At 33.2% G+C, this 27,285-nt stretch overlaps 1 protein-coding gene across 4 annotated transcripts in view; it reads left to right on the top strand.

Moving 5' to 3' along the window:
* FBXW7 (F-box and WD repeat domain containing 7) overlaps window positions 1–27,285 on the top strand; it is a 90,341-nt gene that overhangs the window by 32,544 nt on the left and 30,512 nt on the right. The window contains exon 1 of one of the 4 annotated variants that reach the window (XM_008060168.2): window positions 26,475–26,976. The exons of the other annotated variants lie outside the window; for them this stretch is intronic. Coding sequence (XP_008058359.1) covers window positions 26,716–26,976 — 261 coding nt within the window. The 5' untranslated portion in view covers window positions 26,475–26,715. Of the gene's footprint in view, window positions 1–26,474; window positions 26,977–27,285 lie in introns of those variants that run through there. 4 annotated transcript variants of the gene reach the window in all.

Raw genomic sequence — 27,285 nt, 5'->3', positions numbered from 1 at the left:
TATTAAAATTTGAAAAACATAATGTTGTCATTCAATTCATCCATAGATGCTGAGTCAAGTTAATGTTTTGCACAAAATAACATAGTAAGAGTTTGAAAATAGTGAAAACATTTTAAAAATAGTAGTCATAACCGTATCTTCAATTTCTATCTCCTCAAATTTTTTCAGGAAAGTTAGCTACCTATTAAGTATAATATTCGTGATGGTAGATAATTTATTAAATAAATTATTCTAGTTGTTTATCTGACATATAAGCATTGGATTTAATACTAACAATGGTAAGTAAATACCAACCTAGCTAGTAATCAATTACTTTTAAATGAAAATATTTTTAGTGTTAAAGTCCTCATACCCTGTTCATATTTGCTCACTTTCCAGATCATGAGTATCAGCTAGAATACTTGTTAAAAATAAGTTCTACAAGTAATTGTTGATATTAGGAAAATTTCGAGAATATAACTTTTAAGTTTAAAAAACCTGACTGTCATGTAGGGGAAGAGACAATCTATAGGAAAAAGTTGCTTAACCTATAAAATAACTGAAAAACTATTTTTCCTTTGAAATTGAAATGCCTAATTATGGTAATGCTATATTTAAGTCATAGGTTGCATCATTTTTGCATATTTTAAACATATCTGAAATAGGGTTATATCGTGTTGGAACTACATAGCTTACCTGGCAACATTTTTTTCCTTTTTAGTGATAAGAGAAAAGATGATGCATTTTACAATCAGTAATAGTATGTTGGAAGGAAATGTACTTTTAATGCTTAAATCTCATTTTGTAACTCGTTTGCAGCTTTTAAAAGCATTTAGAATATTCTCCATAAGTTATTCTTCAGTGTAACTATTTTGATAGAAATGATCAGCAATTATTGCTTTATATAAGACTTTTTAATAAATATTAGGTATGGCTGTGTTGGTTTATACACAAATACTGTCTTTTAGAGTGTCTCCTGTATTCTTGAGTTTCGTGTGATATAGGAATCAGCAACACAAGACTAAAAAAATGGGGATAGAGTTTTATGGGAAGGGTGGGGTGCAGATATAGGGAAAGAACGTGTACATCTGAGACCCAGGAAATCAAGCAATAGTGAAATATACAACTGAGATTTTTGGTAGTTTGAAAATAGTCTTGTATTGATTATAGTCTATATCAAGTTCTGTTCCCAGTCCTATATTTAAAATTATTTTTTTCCCTTTTCATGCATTGAAGTACAGAGAAGAAAATAATTTTCTTTAAGAGAAAAATATAAATAAAATTAAAATAGAATATTTGTGTGTTATTTGAGAAAATATTACAATCACATCTTAAGTAGTGTCATCACTGGGGGATATCTTAAATCAAGGGTCCAAAACTTTTTTCTGCAAAAGTCCAGTAAATATTTTAGGCTTTGTGGACTATGTAGTCTCTATTGGCAGTTCGACCTTTGTAGCATGAAAAGCAGCCACAGAAAATACTTAAATGGACATGACTGTGTTTCAATAAAATATTTTTACAAAAACAATGAAAAACAGGTTTTTACTATTATGACAGTACTGCAGTAAACTTCCTTTGCATATAGCTTTTGGCAGAATATATCTAAGTTTCAGCTTATGATAAGTTTTTAGACTGGGGTTACTGGAGCTTTAAACCATTTATTTTTCCTAAAAGTTTCATTCGTTTTCTTTTGTAGTTAGGTGAAGAAAAATTTATGCTTGTATATCTAATCATTAGAATTTAAAGTACTGCTTTTTATTATTTCTCTTCTAAATGTATAATATTAGTATAATGCTATAAATGATTGCTATCATTTTGAAAGAATCTACTATGTGTTCTAGGCACTGTTCCAGCTATTTTACAAAATATTTTAACTCGTCTAATTAAATGGTTTAAATGTTAAGCACTGTTGTTTTTTCTCCATTCAGTACATGAGAAAACTAAGACTCAAGCAAGTTGAATTTCTCGATTTCTTTTTTTTTTGTAAATAATAAAAGCTGGTATTTAATCTGAGGACTTTCTAATGCTGCAGATACTAGCCATTTGTTTTACTGTGTTTATACATTTTTTCCTTGTTAATTTAACACTGTACAAATACTGTCATATTAGTCATAAAAAACTAAAAGTATTCAGATTTTATGCATGTTTGTCTTGTCTTTTTGTAAGCTGAGGAATGAGACCTCAGGATATGTGTTTGTCAGACAACAACTGAGAACAGGGTGTGTGACAGATTACCTATCCTCAGATGGCAACGCAGAACCCTTCTCATTAGTTTGTCAATTAGTATTTTTGACAATGACAAAAACAACATAGTACCTCTCTTAGCAGTACTATGTTGGGCTCATTGTTAATTGTTCAGTTATTGGCGATAATAGACAAACCAAATCTGTATTCAAAATTTTAATCTCATTCAGACATAACCTAATTTGTTGTTGCATATGTATGTATAATCTTCAGTTTCTTTAAACGATATATATGGTTTATCTATTATACTCCGTTAGTAGGCTGTTGACCAGTCCATTAGAATTTTTCAGCAAAGATTGACCAGGATTTTTAAACACTTGTATTGCTTTTGTTTCAGAAAATAAAATTGCTAATTGTTCATTCTACAATAAAATTTGCCTTTATATGAAGGATTTGTATATATCCAAAAAGCCCAAACTTGCTTTACCAACAGAGCTAATGTAAGCTCTGTTGGTAAAGCAAATTTGGGATTTATTATCCTCCCAGATTTAGTAATTTAATATCCTTAAAATTCTGAGTTGAATGGCTATACATTGAATTTTTATTTTCTTCCAATATTTAATACTCTTTACTTCTCTTTATGGAAATATAAGACATGCTCAATATATAAAATGTAGAAAAAATATATATATTTTTTACAATCTCCTAAAAGTAATTGCACTGGTTAGAAATAACTACAGGCTGGGCGTGGTGGCTCAAACCTGTAATCCCACCACTTTGGGAGGCCGAGGTGAGAGGATTGCCTGAGCTCAGGGGTTCAAGACCAGCCTGGACAACTTGGTGAGACCTCATCTCTAGTAAATCAAAGATAAGCTGGGCATGGTAGTGCACACCTGTGGTTTCAACTACTTGAAAGGCTGAAGCAGAAGGATTGTCTGAACCCAGTAGGTCGAGGCTGCGGTGGCTGTGAGTGTGCCACTGCACTCCAGCCTGGGCGACAGAGTGATACTCCAACTCAAAAAAAAAAGAAAACTGCTGTAACTATTTTAAGCATATAATTTTTTAATAACAAAACTGGCACTTTATTTTTAATACATTGCTAGTGTTTCCCTATAACTGTAGCTGTTCAAAAGTGTGGAATCTGTCATTTCAGTGTACCATAGTTTTCCACTGTTGTTAATTTAGATAGTGACCCGCTTTGAACATTTTTATACATAAATCTTTAACCACACCATTATACATAGAATTCTAGAAGTAGAATTATTGGGTGAGGGTTATGAACTTCTTTAGATTCTTGATAAGTATTAATAAATTATTTTCTGGAAAAAGCGTACCAATTAAAAACCAGATTGAGGAAGTTCTAATGTTAGAAGATAAGTCATATTATAAGCACATATATTCTTATCATGGCAAAGTGTTGTGGACTTTCACTTAGTTGGTACTATATCATTGTACTTTCATGTTTATTATTCTAGGTTTTCTATCAACTGAATTTTCATTTTGAGAAAACGATATATGCTTGTACTTAAAGCCTCATGGGAAATATGTAAATAGATAAAAATGATTTATTGCTCAATAGATAAAAATGCTTTTGTTTTTTATTCTTATGGGTGATAATATTTGGCATAGACCCATCGCCTATACTATAATCTACTTTTCCCATAGTTTTAAAGTTATGATCTGTGTTTTTGTTCAAACAGATGATGATGACCCACTTGTATAATTCTATTATTTTTACTACAAATCTTCTTATGATGTCTCAGTTTTTGTCACATTAGATTATACTTCTATATTGCTATATTTTAGTGTGTTATCTTTACAGTAGAAGTGACAGCCTCCCCCAAAGTATATTGCTATTAATAATCTCTACTATAAGAGCACTTCTCGTGCTAGCAGGAGCAGCTGCCAGAAATACTTGCCTATTTCTTATAGCACTATTACTTAGCTTTACATTTCTGTCATAGCTTTGTCATTTAGCTCCAATTCAGGTTTGCTCCCCTTTTTAAAAAAATTATAGCCATGATTAATTCTCATTTACATTAGTTGCAGCAAGTCTGATCTTCAAAAAATGCTTTTTTTGTTTTGTTTTATTTTGTTTTGTTTTGTTTTTTGAATTGAGGTCTCACTCTGTTGCCCAGGCTGGAGTGCAGTAGCATGATCACAGCTCACTGCAACCTCGGCCTCCTGAGTATCAGGGACTGTCGGCGTGCACCACCATGCCCAGCTTATTTTTTTGGTGGAGACAAGTTCTCGCTGTGTTACCTAGATTCTAAAATGTCTTGATAACAAGAAGGAATTTCATGAAACTCAACATCACTTTCATAGAACACACCCAAGTAGAAGTAGATTGATATCTCCTCAATATACAGAATAGAAAACCTTTTAAAAGCCAGCACCACACACCCTTCTCCCACACTAGTCTATTTGGTATCTTCCAGTTATATTTGTGCCTGTGTTTTGCCAAGTCCTTTCCATTACCTCACAGTCCGGCCTACCTCTCTGGAGGAACTTTCCTCCTGGCACTATCTTCATCCACTGTTACATACAGTGAAACATGGCAACTATTGCCATTACCTTTGGGCCTTAGGCATATGGTATGAACTGCTCAGTGATGTTATATGACAACTTTGTATAGCTCTCTCATCTCCTCAGTTAGGTTATAAACTCTTTAGAATTCAGAAGTTATTTAATACCTTTTTATGCTTCCAATGATGTGCAGGAGAAAGTATAAATGCTTATTTGGCTGATTCTTTAAACTTGGAAAATTCTTTTTTTTTTTTTAATGAGAAAGCAAGAGTTAAATATTAATTAACAGAAAAGCTCCCGCAGTGGGAGGGGACCTGAAAGAGGGTTGCCCAAACTTGAAAAATTCTTTATGAGTTTTTGTACTATGGAGATGGCATGTTTTCATTTACTAGGTGTTTTTAAGTGACTGTGCAACTGTGATTTTGAATATTTCATCTTCTAAATTTAACTAAACTCAGATACAGTTTGACACTTAATTTTAAAAGTAATTACTAGTTACTAATTTTGAAAATGAAGGAGAAACAAATATAGGGTATAGTCATTTAGGTGGTACTTTTGAGAGTCTAAGGTGGCCTCAAAATATCAGAAATTACTGAAGTAAAGAAAAAGTACAATACTTTGAAGAGGAAGAAGAATAAGATGATGGTATGAGCAAATTTGTAGTGGGATTTTAATAGGGTACCTGTTTGGTGGTGGTGGTGTTGTGTTTGTTTGATTTTTGAATGAGGAAACAAAAATGTGGCTTCCTAAGCTTCCCTTTCCTGCACAAATATTCCATTAGAACTTAGAAATATAGGAATTTTCAGATTCTCTCATGTCCTTTATGGTCACTACTTACTTTATCAATAAATATCCACATATCAGACAATTCTATTTTAGAACTGTTGGTGTTTTTCTTTTTAAGACTGTTTCATGAATCATGCATCAACATGAGTAAATAGAATATAAATTGTATGTTTTCTTGAAATTTTGTTCTCTGTATAGGAATGTGTGAATGAGTTCCTTTCTGAGAGTACATTTATGAGTCCAATTTGTTAAGTCCATCAAAACCAGGTACCCAACTAACACAATCAACTATATGTACAATTCGTACGTAGGAGACTTATTGTACTTATTGCGAGGCGCTGGCTATGAATAAAAAGATGATGATTCCCTCATGCCCATGGGTATACGGAAATGAAAAATCACAGTCCTTTTAAGCATCTTTTAATCTAGTGACAAAAACGCAAACTATTGTAATACAAAAGGATAATTGATCACGTGAACCTGTGTTCAAAGGACTGTGGGATCATGAGAGGGCACCCAAGTCTCAATGTAAATGACTCAAGGTGTTTGCTAAGCAGGTGATCAGTGATGTGATGGAGGAAACTTGAATTATGGCTTGGGCTCACATCTTGTTTTTTTGTATTAATTACTGCGGCAGATTACTCACATCTTGCCATTCAATTTATTAATGTTAATGTCAACCAAAAGATAGGTATTGCATACCTAGAACAGGGTTGAGAACTTTTCTACAATCTGTGATAACAGTGAGCATCATGATAGGCAAAAGCCATGCCTTTGTGGAGTTTAGATTCTAGTTTGGGGAAGATAAATACTACTGTTAATGCTGATGTTTGGGTGACAATAAAATAGAGTAATAGACTAGTGTCTAATTTGTTATGAAGGAGAAACCCTACTCTAGGTACTTTTCATATATGAACTTATTTAATCCTTAAAAATCATCTTACAAAGTAAGTTGTATTGTATTATACTCGTATTACACATGAGGAATCTGAGGCATAGGAAGGTTAAATAACTTGCCCCTTAGCTAGGAAGTGGAGTAGTTGGGTTTCTAACTCAGTCAATCTGGCTCTAGCATCACAACCATTGTGGTATACTGATCTGGAGTAAGGATTTTTTGAGCGAATGGATCATCAGTTTCCAAATGTTTCAAGGGTTAACTTTTGCTATATAATCCTGGATTTTAAATATGTGATTCTTACTTTTTCCCACAGTTTATGGTGTTCTCAATATCTAATTACAGATATCATTGCTTTCTATGTGTTCTTGTCATTATATGATGTTTTAGAATTGGGTTGTGCCTGTGTTGTCAGATATCAAAGCCAAACAAATTAGCACATGATTTATAAATCTACAGCTACATCATGGAAACAACTTCCATTTTTAGATACTATATTTTTAATTAGATAATTTGTACAAATGGTTTAGTAATTTGACATAACAGGGCAAGACTATTTAAATTTGTACATTTAAGCTTGGGTTAGTCTTACAGAAACTAACTTAATATTAAGACTTGTACTATGAAAGGCAGATAAAAAATATGCTAAAAATAAACTTGGAACTAAGCTCCTGGCATGGTAAACAAGTATGAAATAAATCCACAGTCTCTTATCTGCAGACCAGAAATCCAACAAGCCCTGAAAACTATAATTTTAAATAAAGGTAGCAGAACCTAATCCAAACCAACAAAAGACAGTCACTTTTATTATCTACCCTGAATATTCATATAGTCTGCTGGAGAAATATTAATATATAACTGGGAGTATTCTGTAATACACAGTATGTGTACCATATTACCTTTCCAAAACCTAAATTTTTGAATTTAGAAATACACCTGTCTCCAGAAGTATAGAACTCCACAGACCCTTGAGTTTTACAACTGTCATCCACATATAAAACATGGAATATGTTTTGAAATGGCAAATTAGTCTGAGCTTTATCTTAAGTCTCTGAGTACATGAATATTTAAATGCTTTAAAACATAAATAGTATAGATGAGTACCTAAATTTTATTAAGCTAGTTATAGGCTGTAATAGCTGTATAGTATAATAATAGTTTGGAGCTTATATATTATTTTCCTTCAATTATTAGAGTACCTCTCATACTAATAGACTTGTACTTTAAATGAGGGAAGAGAACACCAATCACATTTTAAAATTCTCCCAGTATTTCTATGGAAAATTAATAACACTAATTTAATTTTAATCTGCTAATATATATTATTTATACTCCCTGTGTGTGTTGCTAGTGTTACAAAGAGCACTTTTCCTTAAGGAGGCCACATATATGCCTTCATGTCTCTGAGTTGTTTCATTGTCCACGTTCCATAATCACATATCAAAATTAGATGGACATGGGTTAATTTATTTAAAAATAAGTCTTTATTAATTGTCATACACATATATATGTATATGGATAACCATATGTGTACACATATATGGATAACAACGTACATGTGCATAGACATACCCTTTACCTGATTTGATAAAATTATGTTGGTGGCCTTACTGAAATGTGTAATCTACTGGTTTTCAAATACTGTTAGATAGTATCCACTACAAAATATTATTTTGATGCTCAGAAGGAATAAATATGATTCCATCTTACTCCATTTTTTAATGTCTCTTTTTCAAGAAAACTTAACTTTTAAGCCCTTAACATCCTATCAAGCACACTTTGTTGATTTTTTTCTGAATTATTTCTGGATCAGAATTAGAGTTCTTGTCCTTCTTCCTGACAGTATGGGAAGTTGCATAAATTAACATGTGTCTCACGTATAAATCAGTTAAATTGTGGTAGATATAATTTATGGTAGATATATTTGTGTTATATTTATGTTTAGATTAAATAATGATAGATACCATTAAAGATTTTTAAATATTATGTAGATTTTACCATAAAGGTAATAAGAAGAAAGGACTACCATTTGTGGTAAAGCCAATGACATTCTAAATGTTGGCAGTTACAATTCAGTTATTTCACAAGTGCCTGATGCAGCATATCTCTATTTGCATATGTAGTGCTTTATTCCTAAAATATGAAAGGTAAATTAATTAAAGTAGGGTTTTTTAAGTAAACCTGATACTAGGTAATAAAATTTTCTCTTGTAACTTTGATAGTGTCTATATATGTGTTTATGTATATATTAAAAAACATTATTGAAATTTTGGAATAGAGGAAAAACATTAATCAGCAATAAGTGTTTCCCAAACATTAGTTTTTTTGTTTGTTTTTGGTAATTCTGTTTCCCTACACTGAATATTTTTCAGAGTTATTGAACTACAAATAGCAGGCTTTTCCCCTCAGGAGAGTCACCATTGCTCAAACACACACATCCTATTACATTGTCATTATTTACATATTTGTTTTTCATTAAGGGTTAGAATAGTTCAAAGTGGCCATTAAATAGTAGCAACCCTAAATGCAGGTAATGCTAAAAAGCATTACATTGGTCCACTGTACATGTAGGATTTTGAAATAGTTAACTTGAAATGTAATTTTATGGTGGATTTCCGTATACACATTCTTTAGGAATTTACTCACAAGTAAATCAAGACTTTTAAGTTGGACTTCCTTCCTCAAGTAAATGTAGGCACATGCATTAAAAAAATACAGAAAAGGTTAATATTAATTCCAAAAGCACACGACTAGTTTAGCCATTTGTTTATGATTATTTTATGATATCCTCATATAATGATAGGGAAATCTTGAGAGAAAAAATATGGTAATGTTGGATAAAATTATTTTACATTTCTTCTTCTTTGCTAGTCTTTAACATGAAAATTGAAACTTGTGAGTTATTCCTATATTTAATTACATTTTTATGTGTGGGTGATTTCATATAGCTCATTCGGGAACAATTTAATCTTAAATAGCTTTTCAATAATCCATAGAAATCTCTGCATTATCACATTGGATTTTAAAATGTCATTGTTGCTACTAATATGAACATGGAGGGGCAGTATAGTACTGTTTTTGTAAATCTTGTCTGAATTTGTGGATTTTAAAAATCTCTAACTGTTGAAAGTTTGTTCTTCTCTGAGAAAATGTAACTATGTTTTACTGTTTTAAAGAATGGTTGATATTACTTCATTAAGTTGGAGCTATTTTTTAAATTTGTCTTCTTATGTGTTGTATAAAAACTCTTATATTATGAAAGCTTGTGGCCTTGGTATATATTTGAAGCCAAAGATTATGTTAGTTAAAAGGGAACACACCCAATTTTTTAAATTGCTGCATTTTTATAGTCAGATAATAAAAATGAGAATAAGTGGATTCATAAAAATATGGAAAACACTAAGATCAATGTAGTTTTACTCTTATTTATTCTGTACCAGCCTCTTAAAATGAATGTTTGATCATGTGACTTTTTCAATAAAATCTTTATTTTTCAATATAAGTGAACAAAGATTACTATACAGATTTATTTTAATATTTTTTAATTGATAAACTTTTTTCAGTCTCAGAGTGGTTAAGGTTATTACAAACTTTTACAGTCATTTTTTCTGACTTACACTTAAAAGAAAATAACTATTTCTTCTTTCATATATTTATTCATTCTATTTAGCACCTCCAATAAGCCAAGGACTGCCTTAGGCATTTAGAGTACAACAGTGAACAAAATAATCCAGACCACATCAGAATAACAGAGTTCTTAAGAGCATAGATGGTAGTGTCCATTAGACATGGATTTAAGTTCTTAGCTCTACCACTTACTAAGCCTCATTTGTAAAATGGAGATAATAACGGTGACTACTATATAGGGTTGTTGTAAGGATACAAATATAACCTCTAGAAAGTATGGTTATGTATAAGAGCTCAGTAAGCCATTATGAAGCTCATGTAAGTTTTTTAAAGATGTATTGGCAAAAATTATAATTATCCTGTTTTAATAGTACTTAATTTTTACTTATGGTTAGGATTTTGAATATTTTTTCATTTTTAGTTTCTTCAAGTTGTGAAAATATGCACAGCACCAATTTTGAATAACTTTCTTAAGCAATTTCCTGAGTGACTGTTAATCTTCTCTAAATGGAAAGATACTACACATAAAAAGTTAATGTGATTTGGTTCTACTTACATTATGTAGATTCATTCACTGTGACCTATCATATATGTAAAAATTAACCCCATTATGTCTTCCTAAATGAAGTAAATGATATGTGACATCTTGGTATTTTGCTTGGAGATTCTTAGATGTTCAGAATAAATATGTTGGCTTCACATGTAATTAAATTAGAAATTTTTTAAATTGCTGTGTAAGAATTTAAAAGAGTTTATGGATTTGCATATTATATTAGCTGCTAAAATGTCTAGTAAGTAGTTTCCATTATAATTTTAAGTTCTGACATTTTTCTCCCAGAGCCCCCAAAATTTGGTAATTAAAAAATAGAGCATACTTGTTAACATCCTTAAAATTTATCTTCTCACAATGGCACCTGGCATATCATTACTGTATATGGATTGAGACTTTAAACCATTTAAAGAACTGATTCACAGATTTTAACAAAAGTACTTAGACATTTAGACTTTTCTTAGGTACCCTGTGCTTCTTTCATTTCTTTCTTTCTGAATTATATGGAAACTCCATATTTAACATGAACATGTGTACGCACCCCCACATGCAGGCATCCCACACAAATACAAATAAAGTTCAAAGCATCCCCCAAATACAAACAAAATTCAAAGCATCTCCCCATGTCTGTTTAATAGCTTATCAGCTATGTTCATGCTGTAACTGCTTCATTGAAGGGAGGTGTTGTTCTGCAGTTTTCATATTAGCTTTGTTACCATGCATTTTTCAGCTGCTCATGCTCATTACCATACAGCTGGTATGTAGAGAAGAGAAGGAAGCAGGCAGAAGTTGTACTGTCTACAAGAATAAGAAGCTCTCTTGCAGATGGGGTGCTGGCAGATGGGGCATGTGTTTGAACAGGTTTTACTAATAACGGAGTGCATTAAAAATCATTCTGAGAAAGTCTGAGGTCAGTGCCATGAATTCAGAGCTTGAGAGGTTGTTCAGCTTTTTTTGTAGACTTTTTTGGAATATTAATTTACTCTAAAATAAAAAAATAATAAATAGCAAATTATGACCTCCAAAAAAAATCTTACCAGTTTTTCCTTCTTTATATTAGTATCCTTTGTTTCTCTCTAATATAATTTCAGTAGCATTAACACTATTAGCTAGTGTCTCTCATCAACTTGCGATGTTGCAGTCTTAAATATATTTACTTAAAATTCCAAGGCTGTATTTGTATACAGAGGCGTAGGTGCTTTGAGAAAATGGTAGTAACATTCTTCAGTTTAGACATATTAGAATATTTATTAGAAGATTTAAACCAAAGAAAATTTGGATATCTATATGTATAGTGTTGACAACATGAAGATTAAGTTGAAATATGTTCTGTCTGAATTCAAAGTTAGAAGTGAATGATATGTCCAGAAATGTATCTATTGTTAAAGTTATTTCTTGCATACATTTCTTATTCACAAAACCAAAGCAAATGAAATATAATTGAAATAACTGTGAATCATTTTTAGGAAGTATTTTAATGGAATCTTAGTCTTTTTGACCCTTTTTTAACTAACTGCAGTGTTTCTTAATACATCTTGTCTCAGGGGGTGATAAAAAGCAACAAGCAAAGTAAAGCTAGGTGATTATGCATAAAATGCAATCTTTAATTTGAAAGGAAATGGAACTTGGTTTGTTCTATTCATAGAGATCAAAATTTATGAATGTGTTTAACACGTGAAATATATGCAGTATAGATAAAGTTTTAAAAGCTAATTTTGATAACACTTTGGTAATGCAGAAGCTTTCATGTTTCAGATTTTTTGTCAGTAAAATGGAGATATGAGATGCTGTCTATGAAGTTAATACCTGTGAATAAATAAAAGAATTTAAATGAGATCTGTGTGAAATGGTATACATTAACAAACATTGTCAAAACTGTGTATTCCTTTTAATAGTGAAAGTTAATATTCTATTGGGCATTTTTTAAGGTATATGAAATTGCATTTTTATAGCACATCAAACTGTGTCTTTTTTTCCAATTTAACTTGTATTTGAATTTTATAACTGATAAAATACCTTGAAACATTGTATTACTTTTCCCTGAGAGGAAAATATATAAAATACAGGTAATACATAATGCTAAATGAATAAAATAAAATGATAAATAAGTAAAATGTACTATTCACCTGCATCACCATTTCTTATTTTGAAAATTGAGCTTTTCAAATTATGTTGAAAATTAGCATTTTTAATTGTTATTTTTGTAGTTCTGCCATTGTTGATCAGAGTATGTTTTCTATTGCTAGTTATCTCATATAAATATTATTTATTGATATCCTACTATGTGCAGAAACTATGTGAGGAGCTAAGATACAACAAGAGTCAAAACAGAAGTGGTTACTACTCTCATGTAACTTTCAGGCTAATGGGAAAGATAGACAAATAATGTGCTCACAATGTGGCAAGTTGTTGGCTTCAAGCACTATCATTGACAGCTTTAGAATGAGGAGGAAACCGCTATGTGAAGGAGATTGAAGATGGCCTATATACATGATTCACATGTTTTCATATCCAACCTAGACCTTTCTTCTGGGCTTCAGAGCCAGTTGGAGCGTATCCGAATATCTTGATACTTGGATATTACCAAGACACCTCAAGATCCCCACCTCTGCTCCCCAGAAAACCTATCTTGTTCAGTGTCCTCTATCATCTTCCATCCAGTTGCACAAGTAAAAAACCAGATCATCTTTGACACCTTCCTCTTTTGTACTTCCCATGACCCATCTGACAACAAATCCTATCAGTTTCATTTCCTAAATATCTCTTGACTGTCTATCCTATCGCATCTCTATTTCCTCCTAGCTAGTCTAATCCACAGTTATCTCTTTCCTGCTCTAGTGGAATAGATTCTTCACAGGGTCTCTCCACATTTTTTCTCAATCACTGCCATTCTGTTTTCAGCTTACATTCAGGATGACTTTTCAACAGATATTTCTGATTATGTCTTCTTGAGTAACATCCAACATTAGCTTCTTGTTGCTCCTATGGTAAAGACCAAAATTCTTTCTAAAGTCTTGTGTAATCTGGTCCTTACCTACTTCTCTAGCCTTATCTTGCACCTGCCATACTGCCTTTATTCTGTGCCTTCTAGCCATAGTGTTGTCTCTCCCCCTCCAGACCCTTGCTCAGTCATCCTTTCAGAGATAAGAAGTCTTCTCTTAACCTGCTCACTAGGTCAAAACCTCAGCATTGTCAGTACTCTTCCAGTACTCTTTAGCATTTACCACAGTTGCAGTTTAGCATTGTTTTATTTCATTATCTTTCTTTCCTACTGTACTCTAAACTCCAACCATGAAGCAGAGACAATACTTAGTTTAGCCTGTGTATAATAGTCAGCTAAATAACTATTGTATTGAATTAATGAATATCTTTGGGAGGCTGAAATAACCATATAAATCTATATTTGTTTTCATTATCCTAGGCAGAATAAAGATAGAGGTAGCTGGGACAGTAAAGTGTAACTATAATCACAGACACGTGTCAACCTGCTTACTTTTAGGAAATCGTAACCCCAAATGATCAAATTGACATTAAGGATTTACTCTTTAAAAAAGGCCTTATGTGATTAATTTAAGGAACAGGGCCAAAAATGATAACCACATATTGAAAGACATGTTCTGAATGTACTCAGATGGAAAATCTCGTGAATATGTTATTACTTGGCAAATGCGTCAAATATTCTTTAGGCTGTGTACTAAACTAAATAATTTTAAATTAAGTAGACATTATAGTCCTCTGTTGAGTGTATTTGATTTGGCATAATTTACAAAGAGTATTAGAAACAGTTTCTTCAATAAATGTTATGGCATATAATTTTTGCCAATTTTCTATAGGATTCAGATCATTATGATAAGGAGAAAAAAACCTAGTAGCTCCTTTGAAAAAATAGTCCCATGGAGATCTTTTAGTGTATTGTGTTCTCAGCTCTCTTTTATTATTTCATGTTTTAGGGAACATGAAATAGGAGGGTCAGTAGGAATGAGCATAGTAGGACACAAGTTCTCAGAAGAGTTGAAAAAAGGAAGCAAAATGTATGTGTCAAAGATGACGGGAGCAATTCTAACCAAGGAGGCACTGGCAGTAGTGAAACTCTTTGTCAAGCTGCTCTTGGCAAGTTCCCACAAGTCAAGCTTATCCGAATACACAATTAGCTGCCTAGTTTGTCTCTTCTTTCTCTGTGTCTGTCTGCAGTGGCTCTAGTACAGATTTCATAGGTATATCACACATCTGCATAACGAAATAGTGAAGAAAACATCCTCGAGATTTTTAAACTACCAGTGTTTGTTGCCTGGATATAGAGAATCCTGTTTTCATTTTCTGTCTATTGAAGACCAGAACACGCTTGTGTTTAAATTCCAGCTACTTCACTTAATAGTTATATGACCTTAGGGCAGGCACTTATTCTCTGTGCTTCTTACTTCACTCTGTAAAATAGGGTTAATATTGGTACCTTCTGCAGAAGGTTGTTAAACAGATTCATTGAGCTAATGTGAATAAAGCCCCTACAAGAGTGCCTGACATGTAGTAAGCTCCCTTCCTTGTATATGTCATTTTCTTGAGAAAATACCTTTTTAAAAAGGAGTTGCTTATTCAAACTGGGATAAAGTTTTTCTTTTATTATTTTGGTTTAAAATATTGCCATGTGCATTTCTTAAAAATATTTATCTCTTCCTCTTTCTAGATATACATTGTCATATAAATTGAGCGGTCTCATTTATCAATCACATTGATTTGCCACTTGTATTGATTTGTCTGTCCTTTCTTCCCAAATTGGGAAATCTTCCAGGATAGAGACTACATCTTCTCAGTTGTGTGTCTTTTTTGCTTAGTGCCTGACTTTTAGTAACCCTGGCTAAATATTTCTCAAATGTGGTAGATCTAGATCCAAAAATACAACATTTGAATCATTGCTTAGTTTTTTCTCCCTCTTGTTTCATTGTTTAGAAAATAAAGAACCTTTATATGACTCAGGAGTTCATTTGAATGAGGTTGATAATATTATAATGGAATTTGGATTTAGAGGCTCACCGTAAATTATTCTTAGTCATTAGCTTTTCCTGTACTACCTATATATAAACAAATATAGTGAATTCACAGAGTTAAAGTCTTTGAAATAAATTGGTTGTTGGGGGATAGTTACATCTTGGTCTAACAAAACCTGTTTGTTGTAATTGTTTCATAAAAGTCATATACATATCTTAGGCAATACCATTTAGTTTTCATCTTTGCTGTTTATGTTGTGATTATGATTATTAACATGTCTTCATTTATCTTCTCTTGAAAAATATTCTAAGTTATTTCTTAACATGCTGTTTTGACTCCTGATGGAATAGCTTGAAAAGAAAGACTTAAAATGAAGAAGGGAACATGTGTGTGTCTGTCTTTATCACAAGGACTAATGAAATATTGAAATTTTAAGATTATTCTCAAGTTCAACTAAAGTTCTTTTTGCTAGCCTTTAATTTATATTCTTTAGGGTAGATTTAAACTATTCCCATAAGATTTTTTTCATATTGTAGAATTATGAACAGACATTGAATCCTAAACTTAGATTTTCAAAAATTTAAGATTTAGTTGTAAAAAAATATTCTCAAATTACCATGTAGGAGTTCTCAGCAGACCACAGCTATAAAACACTTGTTCAGACCCAGAGCAGTTCTTAATTAAGTTGTAATGCACATTTGTTTAGTGGTCATCATCCTGTCATTTCATGCCATGCACTGCTAGGAAATTCATGATATTCATTCTACATAAAGAAGTTCTTAGAGTGTATCTCAAGTGTGATAAACTTTTAAGGTTAATTTTTAAACATTTGGAGGCCTGGAGTATTTATAGGTAAATATTTTTAAAATATGTGCTAAAATAAGTTGTTAATCAATAAAATGAATTTGTAAATAAAATATTTGTATTAAAATAATTTTGTGAAGATGTCAAAGTGCTCCTAACCATCGCTGTTATAGTCCACTGTAAACTAAAGACTAGCATACATCAATACCTTTTCAAAATATTTTGAAAATATTTCCATGACAGGTAAAATTATATCAGACCCTATTCATGACCTACCTATTTCCAGCAATATTCTTTGTTCTCATTTTATTTACCAAATCTTCAAAGTCTTTGGTAGTTTCCTGAAACGCTAGGGGATCGTGTAATCATTATGCTAGTCATATAATTCTTGAATTTTTTTGAGAGCAAAAAATGAAATTTGTTAAATTATATATACAGAAATTGCTTTAAATGTTAAATTGATATTTTAAAAATGAATAGAATCCTCCTTTTTAAATATAGTAAGGGCATGATTGCTAGGTTCTTCCTTACTCACTTGACAGCTACATCAAACACTTAAACATTTGAAGAACAAGCAAGCTACACTAAAAGTAAAGAATTGATTAAAGATCACTATGATGTGCACCTTCTAGAGCAGGAACCAATGTTATTTTTGCTTCTCACTGACCTAGCACCAATATAAAATAGGTAATCAATATCTCTGAATTCGTTTAAAAAAGAAGTTTGAATCCTCAGACTTTGATTCATAACTAGAATTTTAAGGATTAAAGTTATCCCTTGTTATTTTGAATTCTTCTGGAAAACTAATAATATTCTTGAGATCAGAAGAGATGCCTATATATTTAAAAGTTTAAAAGTTTGAATCTGGACTTTATGTATCTGCCAGCCAATGTTGGCAATAGAAAATAGTCATCAAATAGTGCCGGGCTCGGTGGCTCAGCCTGTAATTCCGCGTCTTTGGGAGGCTGAGGTGAGTGGATTGCCTGAGCCTGTGGGCTCAAGACCCGCCTGGGCAACTTGGCGAGACCTCATCTCTACAATAAATCAAAACGAGCCGGGCGTGGTAGCGCGCGCCTGTAGTTCCAGCTACTGGGAATGCTCAGGTGGAAGGATCGCTGGAGCCCAGCAGGTCGAGGCTGCGGTGGCTGGGAGCGGCCATTGCATTCCAGTCTGGGCAACAGAGTGAGACTCCAACTAAAAAAAAAAGCCATCAAATAGTAAGCCAACTAATAGAAGATCACAGAGTTAAGAGTAACAAATGTATTTTATATTAAGCAGATCCAAGTATCTACATGTAGGTAGGGTTGTACGTAAGGGTAGGACTAAACTTTAGTTGAAGGAGGGTAGGACTAAACTTTGGTTGAAGGCTTTTTCTGACTTCAAGATTCTGTAATTATGTTTTAGATTCCTCTGTGATCACAGAGAAGTAGTTTATAAAGTATCCTCTCACCTCCAATGACTAAGGGTAGCCATGTCTTTCACCATAGTGGACATTTGCTAAAATAAGGCTAGAAGATACGTCGAAAGTCTTAGAGATCTGAGCCAAATCTCTCTGTTTCTTGGAAAGAGTAAATTCTCAAACTGAAAAATAAAATTAAAACACAGGTAGTAGAAGCACAGGAAGGTAGAGATATAATATGGTAAATACGTCTTCATTCTCAGAATTGAATTACCAGATATAAAAATGGTACTTGGCATGTGATACATACTAATTAAGAATCTTGCAAGTTTAGGGGTCTGCAGGGATAGGTGCTGAATTTGATAGTCTTGAAGTGGCAAGTGATAAGTGAAATGAAAGAATAATTGCTATGTAAAAGAGCTGAAGAGAGTTCAGTTTCTATTACATATCCTTTTCTCTGTATCTCCAGTTCCAGCAAGTGAGAATTACTTTGTGAGTAGTCTTTAATTTCATATACCTTTTTAAAAACACAAGAAATAACATTGGCAAAGTTATGCAGAGAAGTTGTGTTGTGTTAAATTATTCCCATTCTAGAAATCCTCCAATGACTTCACATTGCACTTCCAAACTCTTGACCATGGCCTGCAAGACACTACATGCTCTAGCCCACGTTTACCTCTCTCTCCATCCTGTATCAGTTACTTCAGTCTAGCCAGACTGGCCTTGCTCTTGCTGGTCCCAGGTTCTTCACTGTCATTTTGGCTTTAAAGTTGTTTCCCAGGTGATTTCTTTCAAAATCAGTCACACATCTCCACTACCCTAAATACACAGTTCTTTCATAGCACCTTGTTTTGTTTCTCTCTTAGAACTTAGCAGTATATGGAATTATTTTGTTCATTTATTATTTACTTGTTATGTATCTTCCTCCTCCCCTAAAACATAAACTGTTCATCACCCTATACGTAGTGTCTAGGACAGTAAGTTCTGAAAATGTTTTTTGACAGGTAAGAGAAAAAAGGGAAAAGCTCTTATTTAGCGACTTTTTGATGACCACTGTTAACATTTTAATATATTTATCTAGACTTTCTCTATGCATATAGATATGACTCACTTAAAATATATGCCTTATTTCAAAAGAATTTAATATAATATTGTGTTATTGAATTTCACATATCTTCTGATTTACAATTGTCTTCCTCCCAGTTCTGTACCTGAAGAACAGTTTCTATGACTTCAAAATGCTGTATAGTGAAATCTATTCCTTAGAGGAAGACTTTGAGTCTGAGGACCAGAAGCTAGATGTGTGGGAAGAAAGGGCTGGGGGTAGAACAAGACAAAAATTTTTTTTAGCAAGCCATACATTTTTGAGTAGCAGAGATCCTTTTGGCCACATGTTGGTGAGAATCAATGAATTATGTACCCACCTACTGTCCTGAGTTACATTTTTGGTTGTATTTTCATCAAATTTTTCTGGGCGTATATGATTTTAATGAATGTCTAAGAAATCTTTCTACACTATTTCCCTACCCCCTATATTCAAGAGTACAATTTGCTTGTATGTGTGATTTCTGGTATGAGGGCCTATTGAAGCAGAAAGGCCCCTTATTAGCGTTTGTAACTAAAATAAAAACTCAACAGTCTTCATGCCCACACAGGAAGGTTCTCCTTGCACAGAAAGACACATAATGCCCTAAAATGGGAGGATAAGTCATGGCAGGAAATACTTGTTTTTTTTTGAGTAGAGATGAGTTCTCGCCAAGTTGCCCAGGCGGGCCTCGAACCTGCAGGCTCAGGCAATCCACTCACCTCAGCCTCCCAAGGCGCGGGATTACAGGCTGAGCCACTGAGCCCAGCTAGGAAATACTTTTGAAGAAACTATTAACAATAAGTTAAAGAACATTTTAACTCTAATATTAAATGTTTGAATTAGGAAAAATAGCACCACATGAGTTATCCCCAAATGAACTTTATACGACTGTAAGTCTTGCAGATGTTGTTAATCCTGCAAGTTATTAATAGTGGTGTTTCCATATACATCTCAGGTTCACAGATGATAATTTCCTTCTTTCTCAACATCTACCAAACTTCCATCTTTTAAACTCAGAAGCAAGACCATGTTTTTTATGAAATCTTCTCAGACTATTTAGAGAATTTTCCATTTTCTGATCTACTCCATCCAATATGGCAATTGATGTGTAGTCCAGTATTGTTCTCTATTTCTGGTCTTGTTAGCTGGATTTTAAGTATCTTGAGAGAGGAAGGTAATTGTAATGTTTTTGTTTGTGCTTGGTAGCATTTTGCAGATACTGGGATATAGCAGATAATTATGTCTTAATTGATTGATTTTTTTAACATAAATTTTAATCTCGATTTCTGTCACCTTTACCCCATCACCAAGTCTTTGCCTCAGATTTCACACATGTAGAAGAAGCATAGTTCTATGGACCTAAGTAATCATCCACTGAACTGAATAATCAACATTTAGTTGTAGTTTGCATAAGTAATTGTTATTTGCAAAATATAACACATCCACATGTATTCTACTGTAGTAATGTCTGACTTTGTAGCTCAGCTTGAACCACCACATATCTAATGGAAATCAGTAAGAATTATTGGTGTTAGAAGCAAGAGACCAAGTTCTAAATATAGCCAACTGTATAAACCTGAGCAAGACACTTAATTCTCTGCCTCACTCTTCTTTCCTGTTAATGACAGCTTCCCTTTCTAGATTGTCTGGTATGTGCTGGGCATGTACTATGTCCTCACAATGATTCTGTTGGTAAGGTAGGTGACATTATCCATTAGTGTTTTACAAAAGAGAAATTTAAATGTTTAAAGATCAAGTAACAACTAGGTTACCCTCTAGTAATGGCAGAGATGGTATTTAATCCAAGTTGTTGGATTTCAGTGCTCACATTCTGCTGACAGAGAAGAATTAAATTAGATGACATCCAGAATCACTCTATGGCTTCCTGCTTTTAGTGTTTTTTTAGTGTTTGATTCAGTGGATGCAGCTTTTTTTTTTTTTTTACTTCTTAACTTTTTTCTCATAACTTCTTTACCATGACTAATCACTAATTTAGGAAACTAATCCCAGAATTTAAACAGTCCTGGAAATGAATACAAGATCAATATACCACATATATGGAAAATTTTTCTCAAATCAGGCATATATATTTGAGCATCATAAACAGCAGCAATAAATACAGGTTTGGATAAAGAAAGCAGAAGAGTGAATAGGGTTTAGGCTTTGCATTGGGGGAAAAATTGATTTTATTCTTTCTTCATATTAAATTGTTTTCTGAGTCATATTTCCAGTCTTAGTATTCTTGAAGTCAACCTTTTTTCCCCATGATATTTCCTTACTTTACCGAAAGCACTGCTATAAAAATTTACAATAAATTGAATTCATATCATTTGAATAAATTGAATTGAATTCATATGAATTCAAGGTTCCTATTAGTAGTTTATTTTGGATTTGAAGCATAAGATGTAAAGTTTAATTCCTTTCTGGGTAAGTCAAGGTGACTTGCTAGCTTCCTTGTCAAATTATTACACTGATGTTGCTGCCTGTAAAACAGTAGAGAACATTGACACAGTATTAAGTCTCTGACAGTTCTGTAGCAGTATAAGTTTTAGAGGAGTAATTAAGCAACACTGTTATCTTCATTGTTTTTTTTCTGTGAGTGGCATAAATAGAACTCTTGAATTATTGTATGCAAAGCCTATATGTATGTATGTATATTTATATATTTGTAGATACATAAATTTGTGCTTGTGTTTATCAGATGACTAATTTGACTGAGTCTGGAAGAATGAAAAAACTTTTAATGTTTGAATTAGCACTGCACTTGATTTGTAACAAGGAGAGTTTTAAATAGCTTAGACTTCAGCCAAGCACAGTGTCTTACACCTGTAATAGCACTTTGAGAGTCTCCAAGGTGGGAGGATTGTTTGAGGTCAGGAGTTTCAGACCAGCCTAAGCCACATAGTGAAACTTTGTCTCTACAAAAAATTAGCCAGGCGTGGTGGCATGTGCCTATAGTCTTACTTACTCAGGAAACTGAGACAAGAGGATTGCTAGAGCCCAAGAGTTGGAGGCTTCAGTGAGCTGTGATTGTGCTACTGCACTCCAGCCTGGGTGACAGAGAAACCGCAACCCTAAATAAATAAATACGTACATACATACTTAAACTTCAAGAAAAAAAGGTACTGCTTCTACAATTGTACTTTCATTAAAAATGTTTTCAAGCCGGGCTCGGTGGCTCAGCCTGTCATCCCGTGCCTTTGGGAGGCTGAGGTGAATGGATTGCCTGAGCCCGCGGGTTCGAGACCCGCCTGGACAGCGAGACCTCATCTCTACAATAAATCAAAAAAGTCAGCCGGGCATGGTAGCATGTGCCTGTAATTCCGGCTACTCGGAAGGCTGAGGCGGAAGGATCGCCGGAGCCCAGCAGGTCGAGGCTGGGGTGGCCCGGAGCGGCCACTGCACTCCAGGCTGGGTGACAGAGTAAGACTCCAACTCCAAAAAAAAAAATGTTTTCAGCAGTCTGAGCTATAATACTTTGATAGTTGATGACTGAGTTTAGAATTTTATATATTATTACAAACATCCTCCTTCAAAATAAGTTTAAGTAAAGTTAAATTATGTATTGCAGTGTTTCGTGTTTGAGATTTTTCTCTAATGTTCAAGTGTCATAATATTTGTTTACTTGGATGGTAATTTTGAACTAAATCTGGCTCATCTTGCTTCATTTTACATATTCTCTAACTTTTTTATAATAAATTTCATTGTGAGTTCTAATAGTCAGATGTATGTATATACTACCCCCATTCTCTGTCTTAATTGACTATAAATTCAGTGGAAGAAGGAAGAAGTCTTAATTACTTTATACACTATTCTACGTCTGACACAAAGTAGGTGCAATGCTTCCTGAGTGAATAAATGTGGGAAATAGGTTATTGATCAATACTGCCACATATTTGCATTAGTGAAAATGTAGATGCTGGAGATACATACTATTTCAGTAATAATTGAACGGGTTTATAAACTTGACAATTTTATTTATGAATCTTTTAATAGTACCTCACATCACAGAAAGCTGATGACAATGAGTTAGTGAAATTTCAAAAAGTTCTTTTCAATCTGAAGATGCTTGGCATTCCTTTCTTTGATGCTGATATTTTGAACTGTCTGTAATCTAAATTCTGTGCTCAGGGTAGGTGGTTTTCTATTTTTCTCCAGAGTAAAGAATGTTGTCATGAATATAAAATTACAGACATAGGAATATAAGCACATTCTCCTACTATTGTAAAAAAGAAACATATTTTTAAATGTTAGCAAGGTAATGAAGAGAACCAATAGTATCTATAGTATAATCAACTAATTACAAACGTTTTAGTTTAGATAAATTTTTTAGTACTGTGTATAATCAATATTTATACTTTAGAAAAATAATGCTTTGGTTTCTACTATTTGGTTGTATGGCCAATTATTCAAAAATATTATTTGTTATGTATTGTTTTCCTGGAAGCCCTAGAAATAAAGTTGAGTTACATGTGAATCTTCAAGGACTAGATAAGGTAGAAAGATATATAAAAATAATGACAGTGAGCTATGATAAGTGCAATAGTAGAAGAACTATGTACGATAGAAATAATGAACCCTGAGCGTCAAGATGAGGAAAAAGTACTCTGTTAACTACTCCTTCCTTTGAGTTGATGGTATGTATAAAGGTACATACTTCTGAAGATACATCATTCACTCAAGACTGTTTATAGTTTTTTGGCTATTTATATGTAAATTATTTTTTGTTTCTTCCCATAACCACAATTTACCTTTCTAAAAACTAGTCATCCCAACTATTTGCTCAGAGAGAGCAATTTCTCTAGTACTAGCTCACAGGTTCGTCGTCATCATATCTTTGTGTTGTTTTTTTGCTTTTCTCAAGCTTCACCTAGCTCAGTGGAGTTGTGATGAGGTGAGCCTTGGGTCTGAGTTAGCAAATAGATTCTATTCCAGAACCTCATTGTTAGCCATGCCACTTCCCCAGGATTTTTGATAATGCTTATATATTGTCAGTCAACACAAGAGATAATTTTTTATAAAATGGGAAAAATTATTGCCTGAAATTACATGAAAATGTATTTATTCTAATGAAAATATATTTAATATTGTGAGATATTCTAAAATTTTGAATGACAGACATAGCTTTTTCTTAGCTATTATTGTTGGCAAACTTTTTCAGTAAACTTACTACTTAGCATTCTTGCATAAGGCATAAAGTACTTTTTTAAAATAAACTTATTTAACATAAAAAAATGGAGTGATCTAAGGTTTAAAATGTTTCTGTCATGGTATAAGATGGATAAATATAGATACAAACACACGAAGAGATTTTTTTTATGACATACTACTAAAATCTTAAATCTGAGTAAAGTTTCAAACATCTGTATTTTAGCCAAGTTTACCAAAAATGGTACTGTAAGAATAGTTTTATTTGCTTTGTTCATATATAGATTATGATGACAGTAATATAATGGATCACAGTTTTCATTGATAGTACTTTAGAGAATGTGGGAAATAATTTTTAATCTATCATCTTGAAATTCAGTTAGAGGTTTGGTTGACTAGTTTTCCTTGCCAAATTCTTTACAGTTCAAATTAACATTATAAACAAGATACTAGGGAGAACTATTTTAAATACATGGGAAAACAAGGCCTTCATTAGTACTTCCAAGCATATATATGCATTTCTCATTTAAGGGTAAACAAATGAATAAAAAACATTCCCAAGTGGGAACCATGGTGGGTGGAGGAAATGTGGTAGAAAGACTTCTCAATGTCTACGTTTTGTATATCATTTTGATTTTTTGAACCATGTAAATATTTTACATATTCAAGAATAAAATGTGAATTTCAGGACATAGCTACATATTAAACAAATATTTTGGGAGAACAGGTTTTCTGGTAACATCACAGCCATAAGTAGGAGCCACGTAACCATGAGAACATTCCTTTGAATATACAAAATTAAGAGATATTTTCTTCTTTAAACATCCTAGATTTTCCGGGTCTGTTCTTAACTGAGCAGCTTTAATTTGAGAAAGTTTGTTCAACTAGAAATAGGTCATGATTTCAGTTAAAATCAAAGTGTATACTATTGTATCCCTAGTATTACATTTGTATTATGACAAGCTAGTTACCACTGACAAATTCTAGAGGAAATGTTAAGTGTCCCTGTAGTCTAGAACAGGAAAGAATATTACCTTTTCTCCCCCTTTCCTAAATCATGAGTGCCTCTAACTAAAGCCTCTGTGGATTCATTAGTAACAATTAGATTACTTTTGCTAAAAGTAAGAGATTTCAATTTAAAAAGAATTTACCTTTGAAGGGAGCTAATTATTTTGAAAACTGACTTCTGCTGGGCACATGCACATATTGTTCCTGAGGGTAAGAATTAATTTAAGACCCAAGATAGGATATTTTTTAAAAAGACAGACAGTATAATATAATTTCTAAGAGAAAGACCCAAGATGGACATCCTCATAAAATTTTATATTATCTTATTTTCACTTGTGTTCTAAAGTAAAAGGCATTACATTGCCTTAATGTCTTAGTTATAATGGTAAACATTTTTATTTTTAAAATTATGCTACTTCATGCAGTATTTGCAACCATTGTACTAAAGAAAGTGATTTACCACCATAGCAGAGAGTATTACAATGTGTTATGTCTAAATAGTATTTCCTGTTTATTTCTAGAGAAACTTTCTGAGTACTTCAAATAACTATAGGCACGCAGTTTACTTGTAATAAAAAATGTTAATGGGGAGGGTAGGAGTTAATGAACTAGACCCATAATAATGGGCCTTTCTAGTCCAAGGAATCTTATAATTGCCTCTGAAGCTACTTGTGAAGCAAGTTGCAAGATGAAATAATCTAGATTTGTCGTAGTCAGTCTAAGAAAATTATTGCCTCAGGCAAACTTTGGTAACTTTATCATGCAAAAACGCCTTTTTAATGATAAGCAATACAGTTGTCAAAATAATTTTGAAGGTAAAAGTCCAGCACCTCCTGTTTACTCGTTTAAATTGACACAGAAGGGTAAGATTCCCCAATGAGCACAGCTTTTGCACATTTTGAAGAACATAGCCTTTCAGCCAAACTTGACACACTAAGGTAGGACTAGTTTGCTAATCTTAAAAAGATTTTCATTATTACTAAGGATTGATGAAGCGTGTGATAATTTTCCTGAAAATTACTACATTTTAAAAGAATGAAGTGGAAAAGCATGGGGAATATTTTTATTAAATATAACACATATACAGATTGGAATGTAGCTTAATTACATAATTTCTGCAGATGCTATATGTTCCAAACTGGTCTACTTTATTGTCAGCCACCCCAAAGAATATGTAATTTCTCCCTTTGGGATGGCCCATTTTGTACCATCTAAGCTACTTGAAAAATCTGATCAGTCTGTGCCAGGACTCCAGTAAGATGACAGTTAGTGAAAATAGCCTGCTTTGCCTCTATTGAGGGGGACTGTATGAAAATATATCCCATTTTCAGAATGTTTCTGAAAGGACTTATTTGTGGAAATGTTGCTTGCTTGCTATTTAAAACTCTTCAAAAATGCAGGTTTTACAAAACACCAAAATAACCTCCTGAAAGTTTGCACGGGGAGAGGGGCTGCGCGTGGGGGCGGGCTCGTTGGCGCCTACATCCTCCCTCTGTGGAGTGCGTTGTGTGCTCACGGGTTCCCTGGAGCGGATCACCGTGTAATTGATGTGCAGTCTGCATTGCTGAATCCTGGACTGCACCATTCTGTGTTCAAGGGAAGATGTAATCTGATCCCTCTGCTGCTGAGGGAGGAATCTGTTCAGTCAAGGCTTTGACAGGGCATAGTCTCCTCCAATAATCTTCTCGGTTCTCTCTCATTATTCCCTCGAGTTCTCCTCAGCCGAGCTGCATGTATGTATGTGTGTCCCGGGAAGCGGTTTGATACTGAGCTGCATTTGCCTTTACTGTGGAGTTTTGTTGCTGGTTCTGCTCCCTAATCTTCCTTTTCTGACGTGCCTGAGCATGTCCACATTAGAATCTGTGACATACCTACCTGAAAAAGGTTTATATTGTCAGAGACTGCCAAGCAGCCGGACACACGGGGGCACAGAATCACTGAAGGGGAAAAATACAGAAAATATGGGTTTCTACGGCACATTAAAAATGATTTTTTACAAAGTAAGTAATCTGTTTTCTTCCTATGCTGTGTGATTGTGTGTGTGCCTGCCTGAGAAGGAAAATCTGTATCATCAGAGATGGCTGCAGTATCCTCTAATTTTGGTGGGTGGCTAGATGACTAGTAGTCTGTTTTATATCATGAATGTAAGCAAATAATGGAAAGATAATGTGAGCTGGAAACGCTTTAAATTTAAAATAACGTATATTTTCACTGGAGAATTTTTCACTAGAAATATATTCAGACTTTAGAAATGTGGCTCCGTTAAATGCTGACCTGGAAATACTCAATCCTTAGTTGGCTTTCAGTGA

This window comes from Carlito syrichta, unplaced genomic scaffold (genome assembly GCF_000164805.1).
Source record: "Carlito syrichta isolate Samal-C Ts95f unplaced genomic scaffold, Tarsius_syrichta-2.0.1 Scaffold304553, whole genome shotgun sequence".
NCBI classification, from domain to species: domain Eukaryota; kingdom Metazoa; phylum Chordata; class Mammalia; order Primates; family Tarsiidae; genus Carlito; species Carlito syrichta.
This window is presented reverse-complemented; position numbering and strand designations above follow the sequence as displayed.